We start from the raw sequence: 11,978 nt of genomic DNA, 5'->3' as shown, positions 1-11,978 counted from the left end.
CCATAGTGTTCATTCTCTGTAGGGTAATTGTAGAAATGTTGGACATGAGAAACCACAATGCAAAAGTTATAATTCATATACAGCTCACAGTGCTTGGTACAGCGGACTGAAAGGGCCAAAGCCTGGGTGGACGGTGGCACATACCGTTACCTAACAGCAGGTGGCGTTGGAAGGTGATCCCTTCTGATGTATAAAGACTAACCCAGATTTAAGTGGTCACCTGATAACCCCCTTCATCGCACAGGTTATCCAGGATAAGCAAGGTTAGGTTCAATGAAGCCAGATTAATAAAAACATATCCTAGGTACGTTGCTTCATTGTACAGGCCCAAGTGTAGGATTCAACTGGTGGTGTTCTACACTCGTCTGTAGGGGGCAGCAATGTGCCTCTGCTGCGTTTAATCTGCCGCAGATCGCCGCCGCCGAAGAAGAACGAGGCAGCGATTAAAAGATTCGTCTATAAAAAAAAATTAAATCTTCAAATTTGCAGCTAGTGACACTGTTCCTGCCTCAATGAAACTAATTTAGCCTAAATTTATACCAACATTACAGAGCGCTGCATTTAGTCAAACCTTTTATCTGGCTCTTGTTAGCGTGTTAGCCAAAGGTAAACAACATCAGAAGATCAGCTAGCTTAGCCACTAGCTGTCGTTAGCTCGCAGTTAAGTCAGCTTTCGTCGGGAATTTCGACGCAGTGTCACTTTGACAGTTTTAGTGATAGTGTCGTTTATAATAAAGGAACCCAAACATGTCGGATGACTATGAATTCAGCGACGATACGACTATGATGAGAATGGAGGAGGACGGGGAGGCGAACAGCGACGACCCGATGTCCGCGGCCGGGGACAGTGGCCTGATGGGGGGCGAGGCCGAGGGATCCAGAATCGACGCCAGCAAGAACGAGGAGGATGAAGGGTAAAGTGACATGGGTTCCTCTCGATGCTGAGATCGGTTCCCACGGCTAAACACACCTTACTGTGTAATAAACAACTCACAGGTGCAGCGCCTGTAAACACGGTCCGTTATCTGACCTGTCATGTCCCCCGCCTCCGCAGGAAGATGTTTGTCGGGGGGCTCAGCTGGGACACGACCAAGAAGGACCTGAAAGATTACTTCTCAAAGTTCGGGGAGGTGGTGGACTGCACTCTGAAGCTGGACCCCATGACCGGGCGCTCCAGGGGCTTCGGCTTTGTGCTCTTCAAAGAACCAGACAGTGTTGATAAGGTACCGTCCTGCTCCTCCTCTGTGCTGTTTACATTTAGGCACTAAGAGAAACGTGAGGATGCTTTCAAAGACGCGGCACATATAGGTTTGTATTTGTCAGTCAACATACTCCTGTATTGTCTTCCATTTTTTTTTAATTCACTGTTCATTTCATTTTATTTATTTTATTGATGTTTTTGATACATTGTTTGTTATGTTGTGCTTTTTGTCTGCCGTGTAAGGTGACCTTGATTGCTCTGAAAGGCGCCTATAAATAAAATGTATTATTATTATTATTATTGCTACAAAGTGCAGGCAAAAAACCAAATCAAATCTCTCCGTTTTTTCAATATGCTTCTGCTTGCCACAGTTCTGCTGGTTTAGTCTCTCTCAGTGTCTTCTGTCTTTTGATTTGATCCCTGACTGACTCCAATGATGCTGAGATCAGGGCCTGTCTGTGGGTTCCAGGCCACCTGCTGCGGGACTCCCTGTTCTTCTTTACAGCTTCTTTCAGACATGCACTAATTTCTGGGTCATCTCCCGACAGTCTGTGCAGGGGCAATACGTGAGAACGAAAATGTCCAACTGAGAGGCAACAGTGTTTCTTCTGCCAGCTCCCTGGAGAATATCTGAATGAGCTCGTGTTAGAGCACAGCCAAAGATCTGTGCTGCAAACACAAACATGTGAAATCCACAGCCGGATGAAAACGTTACATCCTGCCTCCGCCTGCAGTATCACCCATCACCTGAGTTATTTACATGCTTCCCTGAGGCGATGGATAATAATCTAAATGTCTCCAGCTTCTAAAACTGTTGCACAACACACTTACAATGCTACACAAACAGTACTCGTTTGCATTGTAAAATAGATTATTCAAAATTATTTGTATAGCGCCAGATCATAACATACAGCACATTATCTCTAGGCAGTTTACATTAGGTCGAGACCTTATGGGATTAAATCATCTGTATCATTCGACTGACATATGAGAAAACCTCCGAGATCATTTAAAAACAATTATTGTTGACCTGAAAGTATTTCCAGAATCCTGCATGAGACCTCTAAACATCTGGATAGAAGAAAATGATAATAAAGTTTTTAACCCGTTTCTCAAGTTGTGACTGTATTTCCTCATCCAAGTAGCCTTAAGTAACCTGCTTCTTTTTCTGTTTTTGCTAAACTAAAGCATATATCAACAGTAATTTGGGATATGAATAAAAAACCTTGGAAAGAAACACCAGGATATACCAGTGAACCTGATTATAATATCTTCTGTGAATGTAATACGTATTTTTCTGCTGCTGACTTTGTTTTGGCTTAAGAAATACAGTCGCAGGTTGGGTACCAGTCTGTACTTATTTTAGAACAATCAAACGCTTAGCTCTCATTTTAATGTAATAGTGGGACATGAGACACAAACCGGGGCAAAACCTTTGCCACCATCTCTGATTTGTTCAGCAATTCAGATTGTGAATGAATAGAGTAGAGCTGAAATTATTAATTGATTCTTCAAAAGAAATTAAATGGCAACTATTTTGATTATCCACAGACCCTTTCGGTCATTTATCAAGCAAAAACAATAAATTAAAGTTGTTAAGGTTTTCAACTAAAACAAGTTCTGAGTGGCTGTAGCCGTATCCTGACATAAACTCCAGAAAATGACTTTTTCCAGACTTTGCCTTTCACGTATGAATGACGCAGCAGGAGATTGTAGGGGTTAGACGGGTTCACAACAACAGGGAAATCTCTGGAACATTTAGGCAAGGGGTGTCTTATCACCAAAAGCTCTCAGATCTCATCTTTCAGAGTTGACATCTTCATTGTCTTCTTTGTGTGGGGCGTTCTTTTTCATCCTGATATTAGTTTTGTAGTTAGTTTTGATATTACTTTTGTTTTTTGTGTTGTAAACGCACCCACTTTCTCGCGGGCAACTGACATTTGCGCTCTCACATCGGAGAATGTCCGAAATTCAGTGCATATCTGAAAGACTGCCATTCCCATTGCTTTACAATTTTCTAACATTGAATTTAAAGAAATAATTGAGAAATGAATGAGCAGATTTAATTTACAATGGGATTAGACGTTTTTTGCAATCTTAGACTGACCTGACACTAAAAGCTGATCTATTTAGATTATTAGGCTAAGAACAACCAAACATCCTTTGAATTGGGCTTAGATGCCCTTAATATAATTCATCACATATAATAAGTTATGTATAACACCTAAAACTTATTTCTATATGAACTTTTGTGTCATTTGATTGTTTTGTTGTGAAGGTTGTCTCACAAAAGGAACACAAACTCAACGGGAAGGTCATTGACCCCAAAAAGGCCAAGGCCATGAAGAGCAAAGAGCCTGTGAAGAAGATCTTTGTTGGCGGCCTCTCTCCAGACACTCCTGAAGAGAAAGTCAGAGAGTACTTTGATGCCTTCGGAGAGGTGCTTGTCTTTTTACATTTCCAGTTTTAGTTTATAGCTGTTGATGTGACTCATGAGGATAATATTATTTTATCAATTATCTGAATATGTTTGTAGTTGCTCTACATGACTGTTTAGGACTAATGACTTGTTTACACATTCATCAAAGCCACAGTGAATCAGAAATAACCGTCTCATTGCCTCCCTTTGTAAACACAAGCTACTGAATATTATTTGTATATATTTACTGATAATATAAAGGTGGAGTCAATTGAACTTCCCATGGAGAACAAAACTAACAAAAGGAGAGGCTTCTGCTTCATCACGTTCAAAGAGGAGGAACCGGTTAAGTTGATCATGGAGAAAAAGTACCACAACATTGGATTAAGTAAGGTACAGGCACGCTTTTCTCACAGATAAATTAATTTGGCATATTATTTTGGGGCTTCTTACACAAAACCTTTGATCACTTCGGAAATACATGTATATGCAATTTCATTGTTTTTTATTTTAGTGTGAGATAAAGGTGGCGATGTCTAAAGAGCAGTACCAGCAGCAGCAGTACTGGGGAGGCAGAGGTGGATACTCATCCCGGTCGCGAGGAAGAGGTGGTGGTGAGTGGAGAATACATTCGTGGTCCCATGTAGTGTGTTACGTGTAAAGACTAACTAAAAAATAAATACAGTTGGTGTCTGCAAATTTCCCCATTGTGGGAATAATAAAGGATTATCCTATCTAATAAAGACATTAAGCTCTTCCATGGGGACGTTACTGTGTCAGAACAAGTGACCAGTGGAGACTCGTCTAGAGAAAAGTTCATCCGACAGCAGTTTTTGGAACAAGGGAGAGTTCCACTTCCACTTCTTACACATCAAATAAATACTTTGAGCTCATTTTACTGTGCAGTTTTAAATCAGGAGCGCACTTCTCCTCTAACCGGCAACGTTTTCCAGCTCCTCCTGGGGCACCCCAAGGTGTTCCCAGGTCAGAGAAGATATATAATCTCTCCCACCATGCTCTGGGTCTACCCCGGTCCTTCCCACCAGTTAGTGCTTGGAACATTTCCAGTTGAAGTTGCCCTGGAGGCTCTTAAGCAGATCAGTAAACACCTCAACTGACTCCTCTCGCTGCGAAAGAGCATCAACTCTACTCCGAGTCCTTTTAGCCTTGGGAAGCAACTCATTGCAGCCGTTTGTGTCTGAGATCTCGTTCTGTAGGTCATGACAATTGAGGGTCGGAACAGAGATCGACTGGTAACTTGAGAGCTATAACTTCTGACTCCCTCTTTACCACAGTGGTCTGGTACAGCTTCTGCTTTACTGAAAATGAATGTAATAAATGAGTTACTTCCTAATGATTAAAGCTAAACTTAATGAGAATCAAGAAGGATTCAGAATGGATAACCCAACCCTAGCCAGTTACATGTGTCCATTTCTGAAAAGTCTTATGGTGGAGGATCAAATGCTGCAACACTGCAACTTTATCTGAGTTTTTGGTACAAGGGGTAAATGAAAGTTCGAGTGAAACTGTCATGTTAATTTTATGAAATGTGTCTTAAATTCTATTTAACTGCAGGTCCCAATCAGAATTGGAACCAGGGTTACGGCAACTACTGGAATCAAGGCTATGGAAATTATGGCAACTATGGTTACAATAACCAAGGGTATGGAGGATATGGTGGATGTGATTACTCTGGTTACAACAACTACTACGGATACGGTGACTACGACAGTGAGTAGACCAGCCTGTGTCATGTCGGCTTTTCCGTTTATCTCCTGTCCCTTTTGAAATGTCTAAGATGCAGTTTTTCTGCAGATCAATCTGGTGGATATGGCAAGTCGCCACGGCGCATCGGTCACACCAACAGTTACAAGCCATATTAATGGGGGAAACCCTCATCGTCAAGTAGGTATGCAACAACAAAAAATATACCATTTCATTTAATTTTAAAGTAGTTAAATTTACTTTGCTGTTTGGTAACATTATGAATAATTTGCTCTTATAAATTTCTTTTTCTCAGCACCCTCAAGTGCTTTACAGTAGTGGTAACATAGAGGCTACACTCTGTGGCGATTATTTTATCAGCCGGCCTTCTGCTGCCTCTTTTGCACCTTCTTTCTTTTTTAAACTGTAAAGTTAACAGGTAAAGTACTGCTACTACAGTAAATGGATGCCAAAGTTAAGGATGTGCAAGGAAACCAAAGGAAGAATGTTGTCTCCTAACTCTGACATACCTTGTTTGTACCTGCCAGCGGAGCTTCCTTGCAGGCCATGAGCTGACTCCCAGATACTCTCAGGGCCCGCTCAATGCGGACTGGGTACGAGAAGCATACGCTCTCGATTGCTGCCATTTGGTATGGTCTTACAACATCCTGTATCAGCATTTCTAAACTAAACAGTATGGGACACGTCCAGCTTTGTCATCTTTCTTTCCATTTTAATTTCTTTGCAACTGTATGTAATGTAAAAGTAAAATATACACATGTAATTGTCATTTTTTACAGGCCCTTACTCCCCCACAAGTAATGATTTGTAAATATGAAAAAAATAACTATTTGCTTTTCAAAGGATACGTACAGCATTCTCTGGACTTTCCAGTTCCTATTGTTAATATATGCATTTCTAATCTTAATCTAAAATGCTTGTTTCTTTATTATGCTCTTGTAGCCTCTAGTCCATGAGCTAAATCCTGGTTCGTATTTGGACTCTTCTGTGATGGGGGATAAAGTGCTTTACTTTGTGTACATGTATTGTTCTGTTTTTTTTTTTACTGACAGTGATGGAAAAGACTCCTCTTTTCTCAATTTTCCTGTAACAAATTTTCCTCTTATAAGCTTTTGTAAAACAAGACGAAGCCTTAAGTGTCACAACATCTCCAGTAATTTGCATGTAATGCTGTCTTTAATGTGTATTTTTGACCAGTCGAAGGTTTCTTCCATTTAGTATTTTTGGCTTTGACTTCTTCAATTTATTGCACTTCAGGATTTCTAGCTTATGGACTAACTTTTTTTTAAAACTGTAAAATGTTAAAATAATTGTTCTCAGTTTGTTTTTTCTTATTGTTTCTTTTACACTGGACATTTTAAACACGGGGGATTCCAACTTTATTGCAATTTCACCTGCCTTTTGTTTGACCACAGCTGATTTGTTTCTGTTTGTTTTCCATAGGTTTCAGAGTGATGAAAGTCTGCAGTTCACTGGCGGAGCATTGGCCAAAGAGATGATGGTATCCAGCAAAGGTCACATAGCTGATTGTAAGAAAGTATATGAAGAACACTATGACCTACGTTCTATTTCCTCTATATATTTACCAGAGTATTTGTTGTATCCTAAAAGTTTTGGATTTTAATGTTTTGCATTCATTTAGTTTGCTGCAAAGTTTTAGCAGTTCCTCGTTCCTTTCTGCTTTTGTATTTAACGTTGTCTATTGCTATTTGTGAATTGCTTGAGTTATCCCATAACTGAGAGTTTAGATTGGTCGGAGCAGATCACACATATATTCACGTACAGTGGCAGCAGAGATAAAAGTGCTTTGTTATGCCAGTATGTTCTGTTTATCATAGGCATCAGTCATATATTACATTTATTACAGAGTTTGACAGTCATTAACATACAGTATATATATATACACACAGTGTCTTGGACATAAAGAAATGTGACAAATAAAATAATAAACACTTATTTGGATTTATGGTCCTGTGTGAAATATTAATATGGCATCACATGGAGTGTTAAAGGAAACATTTCAGCAAACTTGATGACAATTTTAACTGTTTAACTGTTCTGAATTTAATCTTTACAGCTGATGATTTTGCAGAGAAAACAAATGCAGACATTTACGTATACATACAAACGCGTCCTTGTTAGAGCTGAGACAATCATTCTTGAGAAATCCAATTCATTTACTCAATAAATGTCGGCTGTATAAGTGAACTTTAGCCACTATCTTTATTGCTTTCAGTCCTGAGCCTGTAAAGATTTATATAACTTTAGTGGCAAAGAGGATGATGAGGATAACTATGATCAGCACAATGATGCCGATTATAATCATCAGTTTAACGTTTTTCCACCAGTATTTCCTGGCCACACGTGTGGATGTTCTCTGGAATGAGTCGGCCTGGAAAGAGAAAAAAACTAACGTATTAACATCCTTGTGGTGGCAGACGTTCTCAACTCTTCACGAAAACATGAACTACACTGATTTTACCAATGTGTCTGTTTACTAGTGTAGGATAGAACTACTGCAAAAGATGAGTAGTATAATGAAGGTGCCAGTTTCTGACAGGGAAAAAGAAAAAGATGCTGTATCTGGTTCTGCAGAATCAATTTTGAGCTTTTTTGTTTTTAGCTGTTATGTGTCCAACAAATTTACTGGACCACAGTTCTAAATCACTGCAGTACATTTACGTTTACTCCTACTGATAGTCCTGGATTCAAAACCCCACTCAAATAAAAGTACATAATTTAATGGTGAAATGTATTTGATTACCAAAAACACTTGTCATGTATAGACCAATAAAAAGGGCTCATGTGGAACTTTTATATATTCCTTAATTTAGATCTGTCGACCATAGTCTAAAATAAATTGGAATAAAATCCCTTAATGTGGATAAACTTTATTACTTCCACCAAGGAGGCTTCACCTCCAAGATTTTTTAAAACTTATCAGTCTCAACTGTACATTGTGTTTGACAGTAGTGGAGAAAATATTTTTTGTCCTTTGGTTAAGTTAAAGTACAAACTGACAATGCAAAAATACACGTTACCATAAAAAACCTTTAAAGGGGACATAGCATGCCCATTTTACCACAAGTTGATATGGTTCCTTGGGGTCTTAATGAAATGTCTGTAACATACTTTGGTCAAAATACCACAAGGATCATTTCAAACAGCTCCTTTTTACCCTGTCTAAAACAGCCCTCCACAGAGTGACCTGTTTTGAGTGCCTGTTCCTTTAAATGCTAATGAGCCAGCTCCCCCCTCCCCCCTCTCCCCCCATGATTTTAAACGATATAAATTACATATTTTATATGATATAAATTATCAAATATGCATCCCATACTTTGTATTCCCCTTGTGTTGTCCTGGAGTTTTAATTTTCTCAATCACATAATTAAATGTCCCCCTCTGCCCATCCACTACAAGCACACAAGCAGATAGACAGAGAGAGAAAGAGAGGGGTGGGGGGGGGCTATGAAGACCATCATTTACCCCCGAACCCCGACATTCAACGGGTACAACAACAAGCGGAGAAAGCAGAATCGCGGGCTGACCTTATATATACAGTCTATGGGGCTGACCAGCGCGGAGAAATGCTCGTCCCGTGTGAACAACCAGGCGGCTGCGTGCTGGAGAACGGCGCTGCGCGGCGCGGCGCTTCCGCGTCCGGTGTAAACCCGGTGTAACGAGTGTGGGGGGGGCGGGGGGATGAGGTGGGGGGTGGGCCAAGGCCATGTAGGGAGACTTCCAGTGTATTGTGACGACACAATACACAGGAAGCTCATTCCAGTCACTCAAGCATGACGTTTCTGACTTAGAGGAACCATAACAAAACGCGCAAGTGTTTTTTTTCCAGAGTTTTGGGTTGGTAGACATGCCAGATACCCACATTAACGTGTAGAAGCACTAACAAAGCGGAATTTTCATGATATGTCCCCTTTAAAATATGACTTAGATCCAAGTTACAGAAGTTTTAATAATAAAATGTACTTGAGGAATCAAAAGTAAAAGTAGTCATACATATATACGTGTGTGTGTGTGTAAAATGAGTATGTAATATTAATATTTATTTTTTAGACTCATCTTTTCATCTTAACCTCTTAACATCTGGGAACTTAAGAAGGGAAACTCTTCTCTTTGTTCACCTCAGACATCAGGACTATGATAGGGACCCCAAACAAGGTTGAAAACCACTGATTTAATCTTAAACAATGTTTGGTATTTTAGAGGTTTATCATGTGTTTGTAAATATAGAATCTTAATCCAAAAAGTAACCACTCATTACAGCTGTCATGTCTTTTAAAGAAGTCCCCCCCAACTCCACAAACAGAAGCACAGTGAGCTCGCGGTGCATGATGGAATACTTACAGACGCCTGCAGCTCGCCAGTCTTCCCGATCAGGTCATCTAGTCTGTCCCCCCTCTCCAGCACTTTGTTGATGTTGTCTTTCAGAATAACTTTAACCTCGTTCACCTGACCCTGCACCTGGTCGAGCTTGGCAGTCGAGCCAGTGGCCGGTGACTGAGAGTCTGTGTCAGCCTGTGAAAACAGAGTCCATTTCAGTTCCATGAGTCACCATCTCCTAATATTTACAACCAGGCAAACTCCACAGTCGCAGTCTGCCAGCCAAATGTAAACTGTAACCACAATTCTTCATGTCCAAACCTCACTTCCTGCAACTGTGTTAACAGGAAACCGAGCGATCGGTTTACCAAGGCCTGTGTCACATGAAAACCTCCAGCACTGTTCTCACACAGTAAACCAGGTTAATAAAAATGTCATAAACACCTATACAGAATTATTTCACATGATTGGAAATGAATCTGTTTAAGGTCAATATGGAAACTAAAAGAAAGTAGGTTTCTACACTCACCATTGCAGCTCTGTGTCTTAGTCCAAACCAACAAAACAACTCAGCTTCAGACACTGAAACAAAACTGCCCACGAAGCCCTGTTCTCCTCTCCTGTGCTTCCTGTGTTTCTTGTGACCGAGTCACAAGAGCTGAACAAATGTCTGCTGAAGGTTGCACCTCTGCCCTGTTACACATTAACTACCTGTTGCCTCAACCAAAGTCTCATTGGCTTAGCCAGAGACAGTCAGCAGCACCACAAAAACCTCTATTTAGTCCGATCAGGAACATGCACTACATTCATTTCCTGCTTTTTCTATTGTACATATTCATCGCACAAGAACAAAAATAGCAAACTGTACTAGACAGTTCAAACTTCCTTGTTTTATCTGATTTACATACCATGAGCGGTCAGAGCAGTGGATGCAGGCCAGCGTTGAACTGATATGTGCGAGCAAAGGGCTCTGTGTTTTCAACTGAGGGATATCTACAAGGCAGTAAAGTCAAGGGGCCTAGTTGCCTCATTTCATTTCCTGGTTCTGTGTTGGCAGTTTGTTACCTCAGCAGTTTGTGGGCAGCCGGGGTGTGAGAGTGCATTTGTGTTCTTTTAAAGCAAGAGATAAAAACAATGACAAACTCTATTTACATAGCACTCGGATGTTAAAAATACACGGATACAAAAAAGAAAATACACACAGTGCAATTACAAAGGTTAATGCCAGAGACAATGGATAAAATAAAGAAATAAAACAAAATTTAGAAGCCACTTTATGAGAAAGCGTAAAAATGTCCATGCTCGCATGTAAACTTGTGAAGTAGCAGAAAAGGAAACATGTCACACGTCCTACCAGCAGTCTGTCAACTGTGTTTATAAAACTGACAGCATTTGTATTATTATCAGTGTCGTTTTGATGTGAATGGAGCATATTACAGTTGTAACATTCAACACATCATATTTCAAATAATATTGTATGTGTAAAATATTCATTTGAAACGTGACTAGTGACTGTACCTTTCTGATAATGCCATGGAGTGTAAATAGAAATTAGCATTACATGGAAATTCCATAAGTAAAGGACAGGTACCTTTAATATTTTTCTCATGTACAGTCCTTAAATAAATTAATACCTTTCACTACTAAAGCTAAAAATGTTTTCTTACTTTCAACATCTTAAAAATAATAATGTAGAATGTGAATTGGGATTTATTTTCCTCGCCCGCTTGAAGGATGTATCTTTATTTTTTTCTAAATTTAACAGTAAATGTACAAACATGGTTCAAAAATGACCGGTACAGTATGTATTCACTACGGAACACCTACCATTCATATCACACAGCTGCTTTTGCACATCTGATGCATGTAAGTCTTATTTTATAATACATTACTAGTGAGAAAGAGAAATATGTACAATACTAACTAACTGTTAGCTAGCTAGCTTCTTTTCTGGCTAGCTAACCATCGCTAGATCAACAAAAGAAAACTCGAAATACAACAGTATATACTTAATAGACTGATTGATATGCATTTGAAAATATGCATTTGATTTTCTTTATCCAGAGTGCTGGTATGGCTGGTTCCATTCATTTCAGACTTACGGTTGACATGTTCATAAAGATGCTGGATGAAGAACAGGATGAGGAAAATGAGGAGGCAATTCCTGGTCTTGATTCTGAGTCTGAAATCTCTGATGCTGAGGACCTAGACTTATTCTACAGGATCAAGCTGGAGTTGTGGGCGTGTCTTGGAATCCAGAAGAAGGTTCCTTTGAAGACTCATCTTCCTGGCTCA

General features: G+C 39.8%; 2 protein-coding genes across 21 annotated transcripts; one reads left to right on the top strand and one right to left on the bottom strand.

Annotated features, from left to right (window-relative positions):
- The first annotated feature begins 404 nt into the window (after window positions 1-404).
- On the top strand, window positions 405-7,301 carry LOC117771461 (heterogeneous nuclear ribonucleoprotein D0-like). 18 transcript variants are annotated; one of them, XM_034601800.1, is made up of 9 exons: window positions 405-914; window positions 1,055-1,223; window positions 3,480-3,641; window positions 3,882-4,013; window positions 4,135-4,234; window positions 5,196-5,351; window positions 5,425-5,525; window positions 5,873-5,974; window positions 6,789-7,301. In XM_034601800.1, exons 1-9 carry the CDS (start codon window positions 748-750, stop codon window positions 6,798-6,800), a joined length of 1,101 nt encoding a protein of 366 aa, XP_034457691.1. In that variant the 5' UTR covers window positions 405-747; the 3' UTR covers window positions 6,801-7,301. The 18 variants fall into 18 exon arrangements, 15 of the variants coding, with proteins under 15 accessions (XP_034457691.1, XP_034457690.1, XP_034457692.1 ...); XR_004615595.1 differs by having other exon boundaries at window positions 406-914; window positions 5,436-5,525; window positions 5,873-5,938; XR_004615593.1 differs by having other exon boundaries at window positions 406-914; window positions 5,425-5,529.
- Window positions 7,156-10,744, bottom strand: si:ch73-234b20.5 (uncharacterized protein LOC449923 homolog). 3 transcript variants are annotated; one of them, XM_034601817.1, is made up of 4 exons: window positions 10,592-10,705; window positions 10,213-10,376; window positions 9,708-9,878; window positions 7,156-7,737 (listed from the first exon to the last, which is right to left on the bottom strand). In XM_034601817.1, the coding sequence occupies exons 2-4, from the start codon at window positions 10,213-10,215 to the stop codon at window positions 7,600-7,602; spliced, it is 312 nt and encodes a 103-aa protein (XP_034457708.1). In that variant the 5' UTR covers window positions 10,216-10,376; window positions 10,592-10,705; the 3' UTR covers window positions 7,156-7,599. The 3 variants fall into 3 exon arrangements, with proteins under 3 accessions (XP_034457708.1, XP_034457709.1, XP_034457706.1); XM_034601818.1 differs by lacking the exon at window positions 10,213-10,376 and having other exon boundaries at window positions 10,592-10,744; XM_034601815.1 differs by lacking the exon at window positions 10,592-10,705 and having other exon boundaries at window positions 10,213-10,546.
- Between the last annotated feature and the right edge of the window lie 1,234 nt (window positions 10,745-11,978).

Source organism: Hippoglossus hippoglossus, chromosome 12 (genome assembly GCF_009819705.1).
Source record: "Hippoglossus hippoglossus isolate fHipHip1 chromosome 12, fHipHip1.pri, whole genome shotgun sequence".
Classification (NCBI taxonomy): domain Eukaryota; kingdom Metazoa; phylum Chordata; class Actinopteri; order Pleuronectiformes; family Pleuronectidae; genus Hippoglossus; species Hippoglossus hippoglossus.
This window is presented reverse-complemented; position numbering and strand designations above follow the sequence as displayed.